This window comes from Heptranchias perlo, chromosome 6 (genome assembly GCF_035084215.1).
Source record: "Heptranchias perlo isolate sHepPer1 chromosome 6, sHepPer1.hap1, whole genome shotgun sequence".
Classification (NCBI taxonomy): Eukaryota; Metazoa; Chordata; class Chondrichthyes; order Hexanchiformes; family Hexanchidae; genus Heptranchias; species Heptranchias perlo.
The window spans coordinates 52,711,311-52,735,572 of record NC_090330.1 but is presented as its reverse complement, the minus strand read 5'-3'; the positions used below and the strand labels follow the sequence as shown (position 1 = coordinate 52,735,572).

General features: G+C 43.3%; 1 protein-coding gene across 3 annotated transcripts in view; it reads right to left on the bottom strand.

Moving 5' to 3' along the window:
- Positions 1–9,699: 9,699 nt before the first annotated feature.
- LOC137322994 (coiled-coil domain-containing protein 81-like) overlaps positions 9,700–24,262 on the bottom strand; it is an 80,902-nt gene continuing 66,339 nt past the window's right edge. For 2 of the 3 annotated variants that reach the window (XM_067986314.1, XM_067986316.1), the window contains exons 11-15: positions 20,673–20,842; positions 19,461–19,539; positions 16,226–16,449; positions 14,295–14,420; positions 9,700–12,214 (exon numbers count right to left, since the gene is read on the bottom strand). In XM_067986314.1, coding sequence (XP_067842415.1) covers positions 12,076–12,214; positions 14,295–14,420; positions 16,226–16,449; positions 19,461–19,539; positions 20,673–20,842 — 738 coding nt within the window. In that variant the 3' untranslated portion in view covers positions 9,700–12,075. The remainder of the gene's footprint in view (positions 12,215–14,294; positions 14,421–16,225; positions 16,450–19,460; positions 19,540–20,672; positions 20,843–24,262) is intronic. The other variant, XM_067986315.1, reaches the window with a different exon arrangement.

Genomic DNA, 24,262 nt, shown 5'->3' with positions numbered 1-24,262 from the left:
CCACCACCAATTACGATTTCAAATAGAAATTTATAAAGTTACACATGAAATCCTGTATGCAACATTACACCATTCACCCTTGTGCAGTCCCTCAGTTCCAGTCGTTCGTGCTCCTACGAGGTACATCCCCAGTGGCTGGAGCATGGGTGGTGGAAGGCTGCTGACCTTCAATTGAACAGATGATCATGGAGGACGACCTCGAGCAGCTCTGGGTCAGGAGGGCCCAGCTTCAGAAGGACCCAGCAGTCTGGCCTGGCTGGCTCACAGGCAATAGCAAGAGTGGCAGGGGTGGGAGCAGGAATGCTGTCATCCTGTCATCCTGAGAGACGACAGCAGGTTTGACTGCCATGGCGCAATGGCCACGTGCACGGAACAGTGCCTCAGCAATCCTGGTGATCTGCTGGGGGACGGATTGCTGGAGTGCTGTGACACCCTGGAAGCCCCGTTCCACAGAGGTACCCAGAGCCACGAAAGCAGCAGTTTGGGCCTGGAACGCAGCAGTCTGGGCCTCCAAAGCGGCAGGCTGAGCTTCCAGAACAGCAGGCTGAGCTCTAAATGAAGCATACAGACTTTTGATGGCATCTGTGCTGTAATGGAAGCAATTTGTGCTGCAATGGAAGCTGTGACATTGGTCATCAGACGCTGCACCATGGTGGGTTCCTCAGGCGTGCTGATGGAGGTGACCACCCATTCCATGTTGGAAAGGATGGGCTCCAAGCTCTGCGCAAAGCCCTGTTCCAAGTTGGAGCTGGACTCCTCCATGCTCCTTTAACATTGTACACAGGCTTTCCAGTACACCAAGCGTTTGAGTGTGTACACCCATCAGCTGTCTCCTGTAGCCTGGCCCATCGAAGTCATCATCTGACTCCTCAGCAGCAGAACTAGTGAGTGACCTCGCCCTCCGGCGAGCTGGCACCTGTGGTATCCGTTCCCCCCGCTCCGGCTCCTGCGCACTTGTGCCCAGTGACTCATCACGTGCAGATCCCTCCTTCCTAAACAAGCCTCTAAAGTACGCACAGTGTCAGTCTCTGAGCTGGTGGATGCGAGTGTCAGATTGAATGACGTTGTGGCTTCAGTGTCTTCATCCTCCTCCACCTCGGACGGTACCGGCTCCAATTCTTGGTTATCTGCAATGACAAAGAGAGACGGGTTGAATTGTGGAGCAGGGAGAGGAGCAAGTAAGACATGCGTACTGACACCATCTGCAGCAGGTGAGTCAGAAAAGTTTGTGGGATGAGGAAAATGTGGGAAACGAGAAGGAGGATTAGATATGCAGAGACCCCCCTCGTTGGGACCTCCAGCGCCACCAGCGGCCACGGCCGCAGCAACGGCCCGCCCAATGATCCTCAGCGTAGTTTCCGTCCGTTCGTCCCTGCTGCCGGCTGTTATGCACCACCTTCCCCTGCAAAACAGAGGGAAGTGTGTCAGTGAGTGTCCTGCAAGATGTTTGGGTGAAGTGCCTGTCATGGTAGCATAACTGCCAGTGTGTGTGACCTGTGAGTTGTGGGTGGGTGGATTGCAAGAGTGGTACTGTGTGAGGGTGAGAGGCAGTATCCGAAGTGCAGCTTTGCATACGTATGGGAAGCGTTTGATGGTGGGTGGGTGATGGGGGGGTGTCGTGCATGGAGCAGTGGTGCAGTTGGTAGGATGTGCCACTTGACACTTGAATTCACTCACCTTGACCACTCATGTCAAATCATTGAACTTTTTCCTGCACTGCCACCACGTGCGTGGTGCAATGCTCCTGGGATTCACCTCCAGGGCCAGTCCCTCCCACTGCCTCCGCAGCTGTTGTCTGGATGTTCTCCTGCCACCCTGCGTGTGCAGGATGGCCCTCTGTGCGTCCACCTCCTCCACCAAGACCTCCAGTGCATCATCGGAGAACCTCGGTGCACGGTCTCTTGCAGATCCAGCCATTCCACTAGTCTTCCTCCACTGATTGCATTGACAGTGCACCTCCCCTTTAAGAGGTGCAGGCCGCCTTTAGGTAGTGCTGGCCATGCCCCATATCGGGCCCCCTGCTGGTGCGTGCAGCCACTCAGCAACGCAGGTAGCACTGGCTGCACAGAGGAATCAGATAAATGACCAGGCAGCACGAATTTCACATGCTGCCTGCTTCTCAACCACCGGGCGAGGGTTAATCGTGCACCGCGACTCCAGCGCCTGGATTTGGGGGTTATCAAATTTAACCCCCTTTGTGTCAAATGCAGGGCGAAAGGCTGGGCAGTTTGGAGTTCAAAAGTGCAATTGTAAGTGACTTTGGGGGAGGTTTTTTCCAGGGTGGTTGTTGAAGGAAGTGGGGCTGGAAAGGGTTAAGGGGCTATGGACCTTCCCTCCATCATAAGGGCAGAAATGGGGATGTTCGCTGATGATTGCACAGTGTTCAGTTCCATTCACAACCCCTCAGATAATGAAGCAGTCTAAGCCCGCATGCAGCAAGGCCTGGACAACATCCAGGCTTAGGCTCATAAGTGGCAAGTAACATTCGCGCCAGACAAGTGCCAGGCAATGACCATCTCCAACAAGAGAGAGTCTAACCACCTCCCCTTGACATTCAACGGCATTACCATCGCCGAATCCCCCACCATCAACATCCTGGGGGTCACCATTGACCAGAAACTTAACTGGACCAGCCATATAAATACTGTGGCTACAAGAGCAGGTCAGAGGCTGGATATTCTGCGGCGAGTGACTCACCTCCTGACTCCCTAAAGCCTTTCCACCATCTACAAGGCACAAGTCAGGAGTGTGATAGAATATTCTCCACTTGCCTGGATGAGTGCAGCTCCAACAGCACTCAAGAAGCTCGACACCATCCAGGACAAAGCAGTCCGCTTGATTGGCACCCCATCCACCACCCTAAACATTCACTCCCTTCACCACCGGCGCACTGTGGCTGCAGTGTGTACCATCCACAGGATGCACTGCAGCAACTCGCCAAGGCTTCTTCGACAGCACCTCCCAAACCCGTGACCTCTACCGCCTAGAAGGACAAGAGCAGCAGGTACATGGGAACAACACCACCTGCACGTTCCCCTCCAAGTCACACACCATCCTGACTTGGAAATATATTGCCGTTCCTTCATCGTCGCTGGGTCAAAATCTTGGAACTCCCTTCCTAACAGCACTGTGGGAGAACCTTCACCACACGGACTGCAGCGGTTCAAGGCGGCGGCTCACCACCACCTTCTCAAGGGAAATTAGGGATGGGCAATAAATGCTGGCCTCGCCAGCGATGCCCACATCCCATGAACGAATAAAAAAAAATGGGTGGTGAGAGCTACAAGGGAGTGATCAGAGATGGCCTTGTCTGTGATTGAGACCATGACAGTAGAGAAGCTACGGGAGCTCCAAGATCAAATGAGTGGCTGTGAATACGGGTAGGAGAATTTCTAGGAAGGGAAAGATTTGGGGAAGGCACGGGGCAGTGAATTTAGAGGGCAAGAAGTGGAGATGGAGATTGAAATCACTAAGGTGAGGAATCACTCAGTGCAGGAGCTGAGGGAGGAAAGGAAGCAGAATTTCTCAATAACTCAGGTTGGGGCTTGGAGGGAACAGTAGACAATGCAGATTTTAGAGGAGAGGCAAGAGGGGTGGAACAAGGTGAGATGCACGAAGGAGGAGAAGGTACCAGAGCAGCATGGGAACAACCAAAGTGTGATTTGGTAAGAAGGGGTACACTGTCACTGCGACGGTTTGGGTGAGACAGGTGGTGGAAAGTATAGCCAAGCAGGGGGGCTTTAGTAAGGGGCGAGGTTCTGTGCTGGGAGCAAGACCTTGCAAACGGTCATCTATAAGGGCATTCCTTTATCAAGCGGCTACATATTCTATTGTACTAACAAACATTTAAAATAGTAATTGGTTCAGTTTCAACAGCAACTTGTAAATTTGAAGGCCAATTTATTACAGGTTACAAATTTCAACATTTAAAAAGAAATTTAAAATTTCTCCTATTTATGAAGAGAAATTTCAAACATTCTCATGACAACTTTCTGGAGACCTAGCACACCAGAAAGCACTGAAGGCAGTGAGTCCAATAGCAGACAGCTTTGCTCTTGTTATTTTCAGCATTCTTTGAAGTCCATGATCTCGGTGCAATGGTGTCATCTCCTCCAGCCACGCATCCCCACATGCACCCTCCTTTGCTCCCTGCTCCCTTCACTTGTGCACAGTGGCAATCTTTCAACCACTATGCTCCTACCATCTGGAACTCTCTCTTTAGATCCCTCTACCTCACCACCTCTCTCACTGCTTTCTAAAACCTCCTTAAAACTCTTCCCTTTAACAATGTCTTCACCTCCTTTTGTTTTCTCTTCTGCTCAGCATTCCACTGTCTTTCCTGCTCCTTGTAACATGCTGGAATGTTTTTCTGTACACATGGAGTGCTATAGAAATGTAAATTGTCTTGGTTTGTTGTAAAAAGCTCACTAGCAGGTAGAACTGAAGCCCAATTTCCCCCTAATATGTCGTTTCAATACAGTCAATGGAACAAAAAACGGGTGCAGTGTAAAACAGGCTGTCGATTTGCTATCATCCATTCCGTGCTGCCGTCGAAGACCAATTTCACCCCCGATATTCTAACTGGGGCCTAACCAGTTACATATAGGTTTAGCATTACCTCTTTGTTTAAGTACTCTATGCCCCTATTTACAAAACCTAGGTTCCAAATGCATTTTTTTACAGCTTTATCAACTTTAAAGATGTGTATCTGAACCCTTACATTTCTTGGCTTCTCTACTTTTAATTTCTTTATCTACTACTTTCATTTTCTTTATTTTCTCACTGCTCTCAATTCAAATGCCATAACAATAGTGGAAACATAGAAACATAGAAAATAGGGGCCTGCTCCGCCATTCAACATGATCATGGCTGATCGTCTAACTCAGTACCCTGTTTGTGCTTTTTCCCATATCCCTTGATCCCAACAGCATTAAGAAAGATATCTATCTCCTTCTTGAATACATCTAATGACTTGGCCTCCACTGCCTTCTGTGGTAGAGAATTCCACAGGTTCACCACCCTCTGAGTGAAGAAATTTCTCCTCATCTCGGTTCTAAATGGCATACCCCGTATCCTGAGACTGTGACCCCTGGTTCTGGACTCCCCAGCAATCGGGAACATCCTCCCTGCATCTAGTTTGTCCAGTCCTGTTAGAATTTTATATGTTTCGATGAGATCACCTCTCATTCTTCTAAACTCTAGTGAATATAGGCCTAGTCGACCCAATCTCTCCTCATACATCAGTCCTGCCATCCCAGGAATCAGTCTGGTAAACCTGCGTTGCACTCCCTCCATGGCAAGGACATCCTTCCTCAGATAAGGAGACCAAAACTGCACACAATACTCCAGATGTGGTCTCACCAAGGCCCTGTACAACTGCAGTAAGACATCCATGTTCCTGCACTCAAATCCTCTTGCAATGAACGCCAACATACCATTCGCCTTCCTAACTGCTTGCTGGCCTTCAGCAACTGGTGTACAAGGACACCCAAGTCTTGTTGCACCTCCCCTTTTCCCAATCTATCACCAAACAGATAATAATCTGTCTTTCTGTTTTTACAACCAAAGTGGATAACCTCACATTTATCCACGTTATACTGCATCTGCCACTCACCCAACTTGTCTAAATCACATTGGAGCCTCTTTGCATCCTCCTCACAGCTCATATTCCACCCCAGCTTTGTATCATCTGCAAACTTGGAAAAGTTACATTTAGTTCCCTCATCCAAATCATTGATACATATTGTGAATAGCTGGGGCCCAAGCACTGATCCCTGCGGTACCCCACTAGTCACTGCCTGCCACCCAGAAAAAGACCCATTTATTCCTACTCTCTGTTTCCTGTCTGTCAACCAATTCTCAATCCATGCCAGTATATTCCCCCCAATCCCATGTACTTTAATTTTTCACACTAACCTCTTGTGTGGGACCTTATCAAAAGCCTTCTGAAAATCCAAGTACACCACATCCACTGGTTCTCCCCTATCTATTCTACTAGTTATATCCTCAAAAAACTCCAGTAGATTTGTTAAGCATGATTTCTCCTTTCATAAACTCATGCTGACTTTGTCCAATCCCGTTAATGCCCTCCAAGTGTTCTGTTATCACATCTTTTATAATAGACTCTAGCATTTTCCCCACCACTGATGTTAGGCTAACTGGTCTGTAATTCCCTGTTTTTTCTCTCCCTCCTTTTTTAAATAGTGGGGTTACATTTTCCACCCTCCAATCTGCAGGAACTGTTCCAGAGTCTATAGAATTTTGGAAGATGAACACCAATGCATCCACTATTTCCAAGGCCACTTCCTTTAGTACTCTGGGATGTAGATTATCAGGCCCTAGGGATTTGTCAGCCTTTAGCCCCATTAATTTCCCTAGCACTATTTTTTTTACTAATACTGGTTTCCTTCAGTTCCTCCCTCTCACTAGACCCTTGGTTCCCTAACATTTCTGGCAGGTTATTTGTGTCCTCCTTTGTGAAGACAGAACCAAAGTATGTGTTTAATTGTTCTGCCATTTCTTTGCTCCCCATTATAATTTCCCCCATTTCTGACTGTAAGGGACCTAACATTTGTCTTCACTAATCTTTTTCTCGACATATTTATAGAAGCTTTTACAGTCAGTTTTTATGTTCTCTGCTAGTTTACTCTCATACTCTATTTTTCCCCTTTTAATCAATCTCTTTGTCCTCCTTTGCTGAATTCTAAACTGTTCCCAATCCTCAGGCTTGCTGCTTTATCTGGCAATTTTATATGTCTCCTCTTTGGATCTAATACTATCCCTACTTTCTTTTGTAAGCCATGGTTGAGCCACCTTTCCCGTTTTATTTTTGCGCCAGACAGGAATGAATAATTGTTGTAATTCCTGCACACGTTCTTTAAATATTAGCCATTGCCTATCCACCGTCATCCCTTTTAGTAAATCATAGCCAACTTGCACCTCATACTTTCGTAATTTCCTTTATTTAGATTCAGGACCCTAGTTTCGGATTCAACTACTTCACTCTCCATCTTAATGAGGAATTCTATCATGTTATGGTCGCTCTTCCCTAAGGGACCCCACACAAGATTGTTAATTAATCCTTTCTCATTGCACAATACCTAGTCTAGGATCGCCTGTTCTCTAGTTGGTTCCCAAACGTATTGGTCTAGAAAACCATCACGTACACACTCCAGGAATTCCTCCCCCACAGTATTATTGCTAATTTGGTTTGACTGATCTATATGTAGATTAAAGTCACCCATGATTATAGTTGTACCTTTCTTGGATGCGTCTCTAATTTCCTGTTTAATGCCCATCCCTACAATCTCCACTACTGTTTGGGGGCCGAAAGACAGCCCCTACCAACGTTTTCTGCCCCTTGGTGTTTTTTAGCTCCACCCATACAGATTCCACATTGTGATTTTCTGAGCCAATATCCTTCCTCACTATTGCATTGATTTCCTCCTTTACTAACAACGCTACCCTTCCTCCTTTCCCTTTTTGCCTGTCCTTCCTAAATATTGAATACCCCTGGATGTTCAGTTCCCATCCTTGGTCACCCTGCAACCATATCTCCGTAATCGCAACTATATCATAACCGTCAATATCTATCTGCGCTGTTAATTCATCTAGCTTATTGCGAACGCTCTGCGTATTAAGACACAATGCCTTTAGACTTGTTTTTTTTTTAAATTGCTAGTCATCTTAGTTTTGTTTTGCACTATGGCCCTATTTGTTTTTCGCCCTTGTTTTCTCTGCCTTCCACTACTGCCTTTTCCGTTTCTACCCTTGTTTCCCCCTCCTCTGTCTCCCTGCTCAGGTGCCCATCCCCCTGCCATTCTAGTTTAAACCTTCCCCAACAGGGTGGATATTGCTTTGGAATTCCTCTTTCCCACAGGAAGATTCAAGATGAGGAGTTACCGAGCAATGATCAGAGGGATGTCTGCTAATACCTGAGATGCATTGCAGACTTGCTAGAGCCTGCCAGAGAAATTATACCTTCACCACCTATGCTTCACCAGTATTAGAAAAGCTATGCTATGTGAAGTTGTATTTGGATTCCGTTTTGTATTGAGGACTCCATTTTATGATTAAAGACAGTTTCTTCAGAAATTTGCTGAAATAGGCAGTATCTGGAGAATGTCAACAAGACAAGAAATCTAAGAGGCCCCTTGCAAAGCTGGTACCGACTGTTGTCATACAAGATAGTTTTCTAATTCCTTGTGTAGTTCTGACCTTCTGATAGATAAATGTGTCTGTTTGACAAGTATATGGTTATCTTTTCTGTAAATGTAAGGAAAGTGGTAAGAATGTGGAACGTGCTACCATAAGGAGTAGTTGAGGCAAAAAGTATAGATACATTTAAGGGGAAGCTAGATAAGCACATGAAGGAGAAAGGAATAGAAGGGTATGCTGATAGGGTTAAAAGAAGTAGGGAGGTAGGATGCTCGTGTGGAGCATAAACGGCGGCATCATGGATCATGCATGGCCCTGTGGGAAATGAGCTGCCTGAACCATACAGACCCAAAAGATTTCAAGCTCAAGCCCTGGTCTGTGCTAAAGTAATTAATTTTAATTAACTTGGTATTGGGAGTCTAACACTTACTCTGTTAGCAACAATGGAATGGGTTTTAAAAATGTCAACCAGCATTTTCACTCAGAGGGTTGTGAATCTTTGAAATTCTCTACCCCAGAGGGCTGTGGACGTTGAGTCGTTGAGTATATTCAAGGCTGAGATAGATAGATTTTTGGACTCTAGGGGAATCAAGGGACATGGGGATCAGGCAGGAAAGTGGAGTTGAGGTTGAAGATCAGCCGTGATCTTATTGAATAGCGGAGCAGGCTCGAGGGGCCATTTGGCCTACTCTTGCTCCTATTTCTTATGTTCTTATAGACCAATTGGGCTGAATGGCCTGTCTCTGTGCTGTAACTTGACGTAACAAGACATTTGCCCAATACATGCTACTGCTCAGTAGTCTTATCGTGCCAGATTTTTAAACGTGCGCTGTCTCCTTCTGCACCTATTCTCAGCTCCTTCTCCCCATGCACCCCCCCCCCCCCCACCAAACACCCCGGCAAAGCATTGTTCCAGCTTTTGTCAGTCCCTCACCAGTTCATTACTTACAATTTCCCTTCTCTCTACTGTCATTCATGTGTCTCTCCCTTCATGATCATTCATTTTCCATTCCCTCCCCCTTTCATTGTTCCTCCTGGCCCCACAAAAATCAATCCCAACTCTCCGCAACCCTCCATCAGGATCTCCTCCCTCCCCCCCACTTTTGACTTTCCTGCATCAGGTAGGCTCTGTAGTGGAGCTTCATGATTTCCCGCCTCCTCCTATCAATGAGCTGCTCATGCTTTTGGAATACTAATAAGGCGAGACCATGAAAGTGGTTCGGGCCTCAGACCACTTCCATCGGGCAGGTGGCAGGCTCACTCTGCCCGCCTCCCACCCCATGGATGTGGTCACACAAAAATCTACCCCGCGGGATCCAATACCAGGGCAGGGGAATTTGAAACCACTCCAAAATCCTTGTTGGTTCTGAGGCCAATGTGCAAGGTTGACTTCGTCTGTAATTTTCATACTGATTTATGCCTAAGATCTACAGAAATCACATTTTAATTTTATTATTGGGAGTTTTATTGATTTTCACAAATGAAGCCAAAATCCAGACAAAGTAAAGTATTAAAAAAACAAGCAAAATAATACTACCTTGACAAATAATTAATTTGTCACATTGAAATAATACAACTATCATAATGTAGAAATAATGTAACATGCTTTTGCAATACTTTGTACTTGAGGCAGTACAATTTATTATTTGGAAAGTAGAAGCAAAGAAGTATTTTTTCAGTGCAAAATCATAATACAATATCCTGCTCTCGAAAACTCCATTTTAGTTTCTAATCTACATGATTTATGTTAATAAAAGCTCCAGAGTAGCTCTTTTTGTCTTGCATTTTGTGTTGTATTGCTTTCTGCCATTTAGGATGGCTTCTAACCACCACTTCATGGCAATGAAACAATCTGTGAAGAACATAATTCATTAAAATAACCTTTTCAACATGAACATGGGAAGGACAGGAGAGGATGAGTAATCTGAAAGTACCCACTGGCTAAGTGTCTTCAACTGTTTGAGTAACGAGAATCCTAAAGTACTGCTTCACTGTCACCTCCCAAAGCAATGCTAAAGATCATCATGTTGGCAGCCAACATGATGTATTCTTTTCTTATTTGCAGGAGAGTGGTGAACAAAATTATTTACTCCATACCCTGCACAAAGTCACAGCTGTAGCCATGAACATTTCTAGAACCTCAGTAATGTGTAGTGTCCCATCCTAATTAAATGTTGCGGCATTTCTGGTGAGCTGCTGAACTGGACATGCAATTTTATCGAAGGTCACAATGCCAAATCAGGGAAGTGGTTTACATACACTATTTCTCATCCTCATCATCATCTCTGACAGATGTCATCAAAAAGTGATGTTCTTTTTGCCAAAGCACCATTTCCTGGAGAATATTTAAATCCCTATCTAAAAGACAAGTCGTGACTAAATCAGTGCAGTACGATACAAACAGAACTGTACATTGGTTGTTTCAACACTATTTTTAGTACTATGAAGTACTAACAAATAACTGTCATTAAAGAGTAATTATGAAGTTGCTGATCTACTTCTGCTTTATAAGTATTTTAGTTATATTTAAGCTTTTTAGTTATATTCAGCTCCTTGCCTTCCCTCAATCATATCCGAAATGCATGCAGGCAAACAAATGTCGAACACTGGTTAAAATGTGAAAGATCTACAGAATGCTGAGCTCTACTGTTAATTCTGGTGCTTTACAAAACTTATATTAACCCAGTGATGGACTACTGTAGTCCTGTTTTGTTTGTCAAGCCAGAGAAAAACTCTACTTGTTGCCGCTGCACTCAGTACAATCCAAAGGTGAAGATGTTCTATTCTGACTTATGCCGGGGTTAAATTCATCAGCCATCCATTCCAATTAAAATTGCTTCTAACTGCATATTTTCAGATGGGTTTTAGAGTTTATAGGCAGAAGAAAAAAATGGATACCTCCTTTCCCAACTGTTCTTGGCCTCCCATTGCTGGCTTATATCCCTGCAGAATGGCTTTTCCCTTGCTCACTTTGGCCACTATGTAAAAATATGGCTCATTAAAAGGTTAACAAAAACAAGTGTAATGTACAAGCTGTTTAACTTTGCACATACGCAAGTTTCAGATCTATGTCATCTATAAGGCACATAGCTTTGTTTTGCCACTTTCATATATGTTATCCATAGTGCTTATACATAGTTAACCTGTATTTCTTTCATTTTTTTTTACCTCTTATTAAATCATGTCTTTCAGCTGATCCACATGAAGTTTTGGGGGTAAGTAGAGCAAAAAAGGCATGGATGGAAGCTGGTTATAGAATGCCAAGTGCTGGTTATGTTTTTAGTGTACAGGAATTAGGTATGGAATGCATGCACCTACCCATTTAATAACTCTGAGCCAAACAGGTTCAGATTTCTGCCCAAAGTCTGAGCTGGATCTTAGCCAACTTTGAGTCCAAGTAAAACTGCTAAATTTGGAGAATGTATTGTTTCTAGATAGATATTAGATGTCAAAATTAGCATGAAAATTTATTTGAATGCCAATTAGCCCAAATAGCCTCAATTCAGATTTCAGTGGTTGAAATATGTGCAGCTCCAAGTCTTTTCAGCATAGATTGGATGCTTCCAGAAGACTGAAACTGCCCTATAAAAAGTTGAAGAAATCCAAATCCTTACTTCATACCTGGAGATCCCAAAGCAGAATCGTTTTGGGTCTGGTTTGCTTCAGTGTGCTCAAGGGTACAAATGATTGCAGAAGTACCTGTGTTGCAATATGGATTTATTATAAAATGGTGGAAAAGCTACTTGATGAGACAAGGTGATTAACTGTACAACACATAATCCCTTATAGACAATAGTTCCACTGCAAACTAAGGGAAATGTGCTGAACCAGTTCACATTATTAATTCAGTTCCTAAGAAATGTAGGAATTTCCATTATTTTTGATGGGATTTGACTGTCCATCGTTATTAGAAGTAGGTTAATCCGTTAAATTTGTTCCCACTGTAAAGAATGCGTTGTTCCAAATATTTGGCTCCCCACCATTTGATAAACGTCGTTTACACTGATAGCAACGTTGATATTTATTACATTGATCAAGAAGAAAAAGGCCTCCAGCCCTGTAAAGTAAATTAAAAATAGTCAGCATTGGCTTTGGCTTAATAAGCAATTACTAGATTCTTAAAATACAGAAGGACCTCAAGTCAACCATCCCTCCAACAATTTTGTCCTGCTAATTTTACCAACTCATTGATATACAGTAAGTTGACAACTAATTTTTAATCCCTCTAAATTGATTGCCTATCAGGAAAATATGTATTTTAAGTAGAAATTTAGGGGAAGATTTTGAGGACTCAAGTGCTGGGGAAACATAACGGTAGCCCCCTGCAAATGGTGGGGAATGACTTACTGCCCCAATCCCAATCTTCCTCAAGGCCGACTGCTGGGTGGTTAGAGGCCCGTCATCCATAGGCCCTTTTAATATGCAAAATGGGGTCCTATGACATGCATAGGACTCTGATTGCCATTTTAGGACAGTACCAGGTGAATCATGCACCATGCTCCACTCGCCAGCTGCCCGAACACTCGGGGTGGGATCTATCCCGTAGAATCATCTGTAGCATGCTGGGAGCACCACTTGTAAGGTAATCATGCAGCAATGTTACAGCTAGAGCTAATCCTCCTGGTGCATTACAGCTAATCTACACATGCCAGTGAAGTATAAGAAATATATTTTTCAGAAATTGGAAAGATATTTTTGAACCTTTCTACATTTCATTGAACATTTCTACACGTTTCATATTCTGCATTATATCTCCAATTCAACCTTTTCCCCTTTTCTCGCACTCCTGTTTCTTTCTTTCACACCTGCTATTCTCTTCAGTTGTGGTTCCTTTTCTAGCTTATCTTTGTCTCTCTTTCTCTGTGTCCCTATCTGATTTTAGCTCTATTTTATCCAATCACTAAGGACAGCGCAGACAGTGCTGTTCCTAGTGATTAGGTGAACTTTGTTCTTATTGTTATATTACTTCCACAATCCCAAAACCATGGGATATGGGATCACAAATACTAAACTGGACCATCTTTGACTAGTCCCTTAGGTGGTCAACTTAGTGGGATTCTACTGGACATTGCAGGGCCAAAACTCCGAGCATTATTGCCAGGATGTGCTCACCAGGTATCTGCACCGCTAACCATGCCAGAGTACACGGGGTCAGGGGAGGGTTCCTTGGTTTAAGTATGGCTGATGAGTACCCACATCACTAGGGAAGCACTTCAGGTGCCTGTAAGAGGGAAAGGCTGCCTGCTTTGGGTGTGGTGGCGGTGCTGAGACTCCCCCCACCCCCCCAGAAACCTCCAAAAATGTGGCCTCTCAGCCCCCTTTGTAAGGGAGTCAAGAAAATTCAGCAGCACAAAAATGTCTTTGGAGGTCCAGACCACATCCCAGGCCTAGAGCCTGGGATGTGGTCTGGACCTAAATGGACCCACAACCCCTCTGCTGCAGCTGCTATGCCTCTTTTAAGTGGACGCATCAGCCGCTGGTGTTCCACTAGGCCAGACAGGAGGAAACTCCTAGCCTGGGAGTCTCCTTACCTTGGCCACGCCCTCTCAAACAAGGTCCTGCAGAAACTGGCAAAGGTGACCGGGTCCTTCTACAGCTCGCCCACCACACTTACATGGAAGTGCGCTGGAAGAGCCACAGATTTTTGGTCCCTCTATATAATTTCAGGATCTTTTTACTGGAAATCAAAGTTTAGACTAATACAGAATTATCTTTTCTTGGTGTCACGATCATGGTATTTTCAATGGTATAATCAAAGCCATTAGGGATGGGCAATAAATGCTGGCCTTGCCAGTGACGCCCACATCCCATGAACAAATAAAAGAAAAGTAAATACTTGAATCTGAATGTACAGAACAGATCTGATATTTTCAAAAAAATACGTGGAAGTTGTACAACTCACAAGCATTGCTGATGCAACTGAATTGCATGGTCTTTCATACATATTAAAGAACTTCTAAAACTGGTGGGACACTCTGCTTACTCTTTGGCTGCACAAGTCTTGGTAAAAGCTTTAAGCACCTCTTTAAATTAAACACCATCATATTGATTCTAGGCAGTAGAATTACCAAATATGGGCAAAGAGCAGGTTGCTTTAAAGTATTATTTTGTTGATTGCAATAGTTTCATCATCTTACTTTGAATATTGTTTTCCTTCATAATCTTTCAGTCGTTTCATAGTTGCATTATCATCCCACGCTTCCTCTAAAGCTTTATGCATTTTCTGTAAATTTTCATAGCGTTTCTTATGTTCAGCTACTAAGCTGTGGAAAATATTTAAATACCATTAGTAACATAGCTGAAGAGAAATGCCTTCTCACTGTATAGATATCATATTTACCAAACTTCTCAGTCCAAGTGAATCCCAAGATAAAATAAGTAATATATTTTACACATGTTCAGATAGTGACCAGATAATGTGTTTTTTAGTGATGTTGGTTGAGGGTTAAATAGGTTTCCTACATTACAACAGTGACTACACTTCAAAAGTACTTCATTAGTTGTAAAGTGCTTTGGGACGTGCTGAGGTCATGAAAGGCACTATGTAAATGCAAGTCTTTCTTATGTTCAGATGTACGAGACATTTATGCTTAAGTCAGGTTCATGAATCTTACTGGTACATCCAAGATGAGTGTATAGAATTGGACTCTTGGCAGTTTTCAAATTGATTGTCTGTTGTATTGCCTCTCACAGAACTTGTCAGAATTAGGGAAGGTAGCATTAGCACAGGTACAGTGGCTGAACTGCCTCCTTTATATCAAAATTCACATTATTCTATGAATTATACTCAAATTCTGGGTTGTAAGCATCTATTAAGCAGTGCTTTACAGGGGAAATTTGGAACATAATCTATAAATGAACAGAGAACTTACTTTTTCTAACTTCAGACTTCAAATGATCCATTGTAATATCCTATGAGCTTTACATTCCAAAATATATTTAAAGCCTCGTTCTCCAGCTGTCACTCAACTACAAAACTTTCAAGTTGAAATATTTTTAACAATTTGATTTGCTGACAATCCGAGTAACCAGCTAAAAGTATTACCCAAAATTAAATATTTGATACAAAATCTTGTAAAAACTACACTCGGTTCATTAATCCTACAATTAGCTGTTGGCGCCAGTCTGGTTCAACCCCTTTGTCTTCTTTCCTTTCCTGAAGATGATGACTTATGCTGCGGGACACAAGTATCTCGGGCCAGTGTTCATCTGTAATCCTAGGCAATAACAGTTTGTTGGGCCATTTCCTTGGGGATATATAGCTCAGCATCATCCTGTCCTTGCAATTACTAGTTAAGTCACTGACCGGTGGCCTCACTGACTTTTCTTCTCCCTAGCCTGCTGACAGTGAAGTCAGTTGTACTCTGTTCAGATTGACACCCCACCCGACATTGGATTTATGCTATGTTTAACATCAGAAACAAAATGTTCATATTAAGATTTGACTCGCCCTTGTTGGCCTCTCTGATTTTACATTGGATAACCACACTGACACAGTCTTTTTGCATCTATTAACGTGTTATTCCTGGTTACATTAATGGAAGGCTTTCTGCTCTCCAGTACAATCATCCCTCATCTTAGTGGACACCAAAAAAACGTGAATATGATAATATTCCAGTAAAGATGTTTACCTCATACCCATTAATAGGCAATCAAATTTCCCAGGCATACCTCTAATAAGCTCCATGCCAGTCAATGCTCATCCAAGACACTAAATAGAACATCATTGTTTGAGGGAGACACGAGAACTGAATTCCTCCACCTCGCCACATAGCAAGGACATACACAGTCAGTCAGTCAATCAGCACAAACAAGTACAGGCAGCAAAAGATGGAAAAATTCCAACCAGTTTACCCACACTCCCAGCTTAAGGAGAATGTTTGAATCCAATGGCTCATTTGATAAAGTAAAAATGCAAACCCCTAGCCAGAAGAATAGTTAAACTCAATAGTCCCAACTTTGTTTGTTAATTTGTCAGTGTTCATGTAGAAGTAAACACACGTATTTATCTATTAAAGACAAGCCAAAACAACAGAAGATCAGAGCTAGAAATTAAGTCTTAACTTACTCGTTCCTGTTTCTTTTCAGCAAATCTGACTCAGTTTTCTGTTCATACAGTTGATTCAGAATGGCATTCTTCTTACGATCAGCTGCAGCCTGCAGCTGCTCTTTGAAAAGGTGACGAGCAGTTTGCTTTTGTTCTTCAGTCCTTCCAAAAGACCCAAGTTTACCGAAGATTGGCCCACAGGAATCAGATTCAAATGCTGGTAACTGACGTGATTTCACTTTTGCCTAGATGGAGAAGGGCTAATTATTACATACGTGGACAATTGCTTTTTGTCATATTAACTGATATATTAACTGCAGCCAAATACTCAATGATCAGCAAGTTAGCAGGTTTTAGATCATAGCACTTAATAATAATTACAGCATTTTACCATCTTCTGGAAATTAATGTACTTTTATTTACTCAACACTGAGGCTGTATGTCACATCCTGTTGTCTTTTATAACCTGCTGTCATTTTGCTCATAATTAATGTGATTCTCACAAATTCCAAAATTCCATGTTATTTCCAGTTGCACAGTACCCATTTGCGCTGATGGAGATACCAATTTTTAAAAATTCCCTGCCTGGTGCCCGCATCACCCTTGCCACTCCTTCTCCAATCTCAGCCTCACCCTGGCCACTATACAACCAACTACCCTTTTCTGACTCTTGGCATCTGAAATTCCAACCCATTTTCCTCTTTCCTCCACCCCATGCACCACAGACATATCCACAATGTCAGAAAAATATTTAAATAAGCTGACTTCACATTATCAGGTGAGGTCAGCTCATTCCTGCACTGGCTTCTTCTGTTGTATTTGATCATGCTCTTTATTAAATTTATATTTTGGTGATGTTATGTGCTAATCAAGAGGGAAAGCTGTATTGGCAAATTAATACTTTTTGCTTTTGGCACCTACTGACAACAAATAGTCCATTCCAGGCATCACATGGTCCAGATGCACAGTAAATGTGTATGGCCTCTAAGTAACTCCAATTAAGTAGATGGACAGAACAATATTGCTGACAATTGTTCTGGGTGACACTACATTTTTAGAAGAACAACTAAACTTAAAATTTACATCTAGATCATCATGTTATCGCCATTTTTGAATATTGTTACTTGTGTTAAGTGGAGCAAATAAGATTACCTTGATGACAGTGTTTTAAAGCAATTGAAGAAATCCTGTAGCAAGTGTGAGGAAGGTGTATTTTTCAGTGAGTTAGATAATATTTATCTCTAAAGCTGATGCACTGCTTTCTGCAGTACATTCTTTATTTGCCCCTACAATGTATCTTATATTAATGCATGGACATATGACATGCATAGGCAGCTGGGATCAAGTGGATCCCTTGAAGAGTATAGAGATTGCCAGAGTAGAGTTGAGAGAGAAATTAGGAGAGCAAAAAGGGGACATGAGATTGCTTTGGCAGATAAGGCAAAGGAGAATCCAAAGAGCTTCTACAAATGCATAAAGGGCAAAAGAGTAACTAGGGAGAGAGTAGGGCCTCTTACGGATCAACAAGGTCATCTATGTGCAGAACCACAAGAGATGGGTGAGATCCTAAATGAATATTTCACATCGGTATTTACGGTTGAGAAAGGCATGGATGTTAGGGAACTTGGGGAAATAAATAGTGATGTCTTGAGGAGTGTACATATTACAGAGAGGGAGGTGCTGGAAGTCTTAACGCGCATCAAGGTAGATAAATCTCCGGGACCTGATGAAATGTATCCCAGGACGTTATGGGAGGTTAGGGAGGAAATTGCGGGTCCCCTAGCAGAGATATTTGAATCATCCACCGCTACAGGTGAGGTGCTTGAAGATTGGAGGGTAGCAAATGTTGTGCCTTTGTTTAAGAAGGGCAGCAGGGAAAAGCCTGGGAACTACAGACATCTGTAGTGGGTAAGGTGTTAGAGGGTATTCTGAGAGACAGGATCTACAGGCATTTGGAGAGGCAGGGACTGATTAGGAACAGTCAGCATGGTTTTGTGAGAGGAAAATCATGTCTCACGAATTTGATTGAGTTTTTTGAAGGGGTAACCAAGAAGATAGATGAGGGCTGTGCAGTAGACGTGGTCTACATGGACTTCAGCAAAGCCTTTGACAAGGTACCGCATGGTAGGTTGTTACAAGGTTAAATCTCACGGGATCCAAGGCGAGGTAGCCAATTGGATACAAAATTGGATTGACGACAGAAGACAGAGGGTGGTTGTAGAGGGTTGTTTTTCAAACTGGAGGCCTGTGACCAGTGGTGTGCCTCAGGGATCGGTGCTGGGTCTGCTGTTATTTGTTATTTATATTAATGATTTGGATGAGAATTTAGGAGGCATGGTTAGTAAGTTTGCAGATGACACCAAGATTGGTGGCATTGTGGACAGTGAAGAAGGTTATCTAGGATTGCAACGGGATCTTGATAAATTGGGCCAGTGGGCCGATGAATGGCAGATGGAGTTTAATTTAGATAAATGTGAGGTGATGCATTTTGGTAGATCGAATCGGGCCAGGACCTACTCCGTTAATGGTAGGGCGTTGGGGAGAGTTATAGAACAAAGAGATCTAGCATGCTTGGTTTCATTGGTCAGAACATTGAATACAGGAGTTGGGATGTCTTGTTGAAGTTGTACAAGACATTAGTAAGGCCACACTTGGAATACTGTGTACAGTTCTGGTCACCCTATTATAGAAAGGATATTATTAAACTAGAAAGAGTGCAGAAAAGATTTACTAGGATGCTACCGGGACTTGATGGTTTGACTTATAGGGAGAGGTTGGATAGACTGAGATTTTTTTCCCTGGAGAGTAGGAGGTTTAGGGGTGATCTTATAGAAGTCTATAAAATAATGAGGGGCATAGATAAGGTAGATAGTCAAAATCTTTTCCCAAAGGTAGGGGAGTCTATAACGAGGGGGCATAGATTTAAGGTGAGAGGGGAGAGATACAAAAGGGTCCAGAGGGGCAATTTTTTCACTCAAAGGGTGGTGAATGTCTGGGACGAGCTGCCAGAGGCAGTAGTAGAGGCGGGTACAATTTTGTCTTTTAAAAAGCATTTGGACAGTTACATGGGTAAGATGGGTATAGAGGGATATGGGCCAAGTGCAGGCAATTGGGACTAGCTTAGTGGTATAAACTGGGCGACATGGACATGTTGGGCCGAAGGGCCTGTTTCCATGTTGTAAACTTCTATGATTCTATGATTCTAGTTTTTACTGTGCTCCAAATATGAATACACATATATTTCTTAATTATTTACCTGCATTTCCAGTGCTTTCTTATAGGCCTCTGTTTGTTCATGCTTCTCCTTCAGATACTGTTCTCTCTGGACAGCAAGACTGTAAAACAAAAGATGTTCCTTAGAAAAACATAATTGGGCCAATTTTTAATTCGACATAAAACAAAATGCAGACCAAAAGGCTTCATATCATTCTCTGAGAACTCTGAAAACAAAAATATATGACGACAAAAATAACATGCTAGTGCCTTTAAAGCAGCAAAACATCTCAAGATACCTCACAGGAAAGAACAGACACCAAACAAGAGTTAGGGAAGCTTACCAAAGATATGGTCAGAGAGTTGGCTTTGATAAGGCTTTTCAAGGTGAAGGTAGAGAGAGATAGTGATGGAAGAAATTTCAAAAGTGCACGGACGTAATGACTGAAGGCCCTACTGTGATGGTAGAGAGGATGTAGCAGGCTGCACAGTACACCACAGTTAGAAGAGCAGTGCATGCAGGGTAGGACATAGGGCTGGAAGAGGTTACAAAAGTAAAATAGGGCAAGACTATATAGAGATCTGTAGAGGAGGATGAGGATTTTTAAATCAATACAATGGGGGTGGGGTCCAGTGGAGGTTAGCAAGGACAGGGGTGATAAATGACTGCGACTTCGTACAGAATAGGAAAGATACATTACTTAGCAAAACATCCCAGTTGCTTTTAGTGTGGAAATGAATCAATTGAGCCAACAACCTGTCTGAGGCATTCTATAATTATCATCACCACAATAGTGAAAGCAAAATTTTTTGAAAATGACAACATATTTTTGAATCATTTATTTATTTTTCCCCCGCCCCTTTTGTTAACTGCTCTCAAGACACTTCCAATGTTGCTGTTCAGTCGGCTACTGGAAGGTGTACAAAAGTAATATGCCCACCAATTTTTTCCTTCCACTTGGCTTCTTCCCTTGATTGCACAGTTGAGAACTTGATGTGTGTGGACCTGTCAGCAGCAATGCATGAACTGCAGCATTTTAATTGAGTCAATAGAAAGTGAAGGACAGAACTAGTTTTCAATATTTTGCAAGCTGCCTCTGAGATACCATCCCCTAAAACACAATTACAGCTTTAGTAGAAGTAGCTTGTGAACATGTGGTTAATTACTAATACCCTCAGGACAACTAGGGATGGGCAATAAATACTGCCTTGCCAGCGTAGCCCACATCCCAAGAACAAATAAAATAAAACATACTCTTCAGCTAACTGCACTTGTTCCAAGCGATCTAGAAACTCGTCATCCTGTTTCTTTCTGTTCTCTCTTTGCTTTTTCTCTTCCATCTGTTTATTCAGACACTGCGAATACTGCTGTTGCTTCAGCAAGATTGGTGGCGTCAAGGGTCTCTTTTCGAATATGTATCCTTTCTAAAAGCAAATCCCAAACATTACTTCCAGGACATATTATATATAAAATATGGGAACTTCAGGACGCTTCCCGTGTCCTGGACAACCACAGGTGCAGGAAGCGTCGCCAGCTAGAGGAGCTGGAGCTCCGGGTTTCGGAGCTTGAGCAGCAGCTGGTGTCACTGCAGTGCATCCGCAAGACTGAGATCTACATGGATAGCACGTTTCAGGAGGTGGTCACCCCACAGTTTAAGGAAGTGCAGGCAGAGAGGGACTGGGTGACCACCAGACAGAAAAGGAGGAGCAGGCAGGTAGTGCAGAAGTCCCCTGAGGGCATCTCGCTCTCTAACATAGCATCATGGATGGTTCAGCTGTACGGGGGTGGGGGGTGGTGGTGGAGGAGAAAGGTCAGGAGAGCAATAGTGATAGGGGATTCTATAGTTAGGGGAGCAGACAGGTGTTCCTGAGACCGCAGACATGATTCCAGGATGGTATGTTGCCTCCCTGGTGCCAGGATCAAGGATGTCGCTGAGCAGTTGCAGAACATTCTGAGGGGGCAGGGTGAACAGCCAGAGGTCGTGGTCTATATCGGTACCAACGACATGGGTTGAAAGAGGGATGAGGTCCTGCAGGCAGATTTTAAGGAAAGAGATTAACAGGCAGGACCTCAAAAGTAATAATCTCTGGATTACTCCCGACGCCACGTGCTAGTGAGTATAGAAATAGGAGGATGGAACAGATAAATTCATGGCTGGAGAGATGGCTTTAGATTCCAGGGGCATTGGGACCAGTTCTGGGGGAGGGAGGTGGGACCTGTACAGGTCGGAAAGGTTGCACCTCAACGGAGCTGGGACCAATGTCCTCGGGGAGGTTCTCTAGTGCTGTGGGGGGGGATTTAAACCAATTTGGAAGGGGAATGGGCACCAGGATGTAGCATTGGAAAGGAGAAACAAGGTGCACAAAGGATTGGGAGAGAAAGATAGTGCTAGAGCAAGAAATAGTACGGTAGTAGATGGGACCAGACTAAGAGAGTTCAAGGAAGTCTAAGATAGGTTTACAGTGCATGTGTGTAAACGCACGAAGTGTGTTAAACAAGGCTGGAGAGCTGCAGGCACAATTACCCACATGGGAATATGATGTTGTGGTGATATCGGAGACCTGGCTCAAAAAAGGGTGGGTACTAAATATCCCTGGATACAAGGTATTCAGGAAAGATAGGGAAGGGAAGAAACGAGGGGGATGAGTGGCAGTATTGATTAAGGAGAATATTGCAGTGCTCGGGAGAGAGAGGATGTCCTGGAGGGGTCAAGGACAGAATCTATTTGGTTAGAGTTAAGAAACAATAGAGGTACCATTACACTACTGGGTGTATTCTATAGGCCACCAACCAGTGGGAAGGAGTTAGAGGAGCAACTTTGCAGGGAAATTACAGAGAGGTGCAAAAGCCATAGAGTAATGATAACGGGGACTTCAATTATCCTAATATAGGCTGGGATAGTAATTATATAAGGGGCAAATAGGGGGAGGAATTTTTTTAATGCGTTCAGGAGAACTTTCTTGACCAGTACGTTTCTGGCCCAACAAGGAAGGAGGCATTGCAGGACTTGGTTCTGGGGAATGAGACGGGCCAAGTGGAGCAAGTGTCACATGTGGGAACATATAGGGAACAGCGATCATAGTATCATAAGGTTTAGATAGCTATGGAAAAGGGCACGGACCACTCTAAAGTAAAAATACTCAATTGGAGGAGGGCCAGCTTCAGTGGGATGAGAACTGATCTGGCCTGAGTAAATTGGAATCAAAGATTGGCAGGCAAAACTATAATGGAACAGTGGACAGCCTTTGAAGAGGAGACAGTTCAGGTACATTCCCACGAGGGAGAAAGGTAGGGCAATTAAAGCCCAAGCTCCCTGGATGACAAAAGAGATAGAAAGTAAGATGAAGCAAAAAAAAGGGGCATATGACAGATGTCAGGTTGATAATACAAGTGAGAACCAGGCAGAATATAGAAAGTTCAGAGGGGAAGTGAAAAAGGAAATAAAAGGGGCAAAGAGAGAATATAAGAATAGACTGGTGGCAAACATAAAAGGGAATCCAAAAGTCTTCTATAGGCATGTAAACAGTAAACAGGTAGTAAGAGGAGGGGTGGGGCTGATCAGGGACCAAAAAGGAGATCTACTCAAGGAGGCAGAGGGCATGGCTGAGGTATTAAATGAGTACTTTGCATCTGTCTTTACCGAGGAAGAAGATGCTGCCGGGGTGTCAGTAAAGCAAGATGTAGTTGAGATACTGGATGGGTGAATAATTGATAAAGAGGATGTACTAGAAAGGCTAGCTGTACTTAAAGTAGATAAGTCACCCGGTCCAGATGGGATGCATCCTAGGTTGCTGAGGTACTGGCCGTAATCTTCCAAACATCCATAGATATGGGGGTGGTGCCAGAGGACTGGAGAATTGCAAATGTTACATCCTTGTTCAAAAAAGGGTGTAGGGATAAACCCGGCAATTACAGGCCAGTCTGTTTAACCTCGGTGGTGGGGAAACTTTTAGAAACAATAATCCGGGACAGAATTAGCAGTCACTTGGACAAGTGTGGATTGATAAGGGAAAGCCAGCACAGATTTGTTAAAAGCAAATCGTGTTTAACTAACTTCATAGAGTTTTTTGATGAGGTAACACAGAGGTTCGATGAGGGCAATTCGGTTGATGTGGTGTATGTGGACTTTCAAAAGGTGTTTAATTAAAGTGCCGCATAATAGGCTTGTCATCAAGATTGAAGCCCTTGGAATAAAGGGGGCATTAGCAGCATGGATACAAAATTGGCTAAGTAACAGGGAGCAGAGATTAGTGGTGAATGGTTGTTTTTCGGATTGGAGGGAGGTGTACAGTGGTCGATACTGGGAGTCGATACTGGGACCACTGCTTTTCTTGATATATATTAATGGACTTGGACTTGGGTATACAGGGCACAATTTCCAAATCTGCAGATGACACAAAACTTGGAAGTGTAGTGAACAGTGAGGAGGATAGTGATAGACTTCGAGAGGATATAGACAGGCTGGTGGAATTGCCGGACATGTGGCAGATGAAATTTAATGCAGAAAAATGCGAGGTACTACATTTCGGTAGGAAGAACGAAAAGAGGCAATATAAACAAAAGGGCACAATTCTAAAAGGAGTACAGGAACAGAGAAATCTGGGGGTATATGTGCACAAATCGTAGAAAGTGACAGGGCAGGTTGAGAAAGCGGTTAAAAAAGCATACGGGATATTGGGCTTTATAAATAGAGGCACAGAGTACAAAAGCAAGGAAGTCATGATGAACGTTTATAAGACATTGGTTCGACTACAAACGGAGTATTGTGTCCAGTTCTGGGCACCGCACTTTGGGAAAGATGTGAAGGCCTTAAAGAGGGTGAAGAAAAGATTTATTAGAATGAT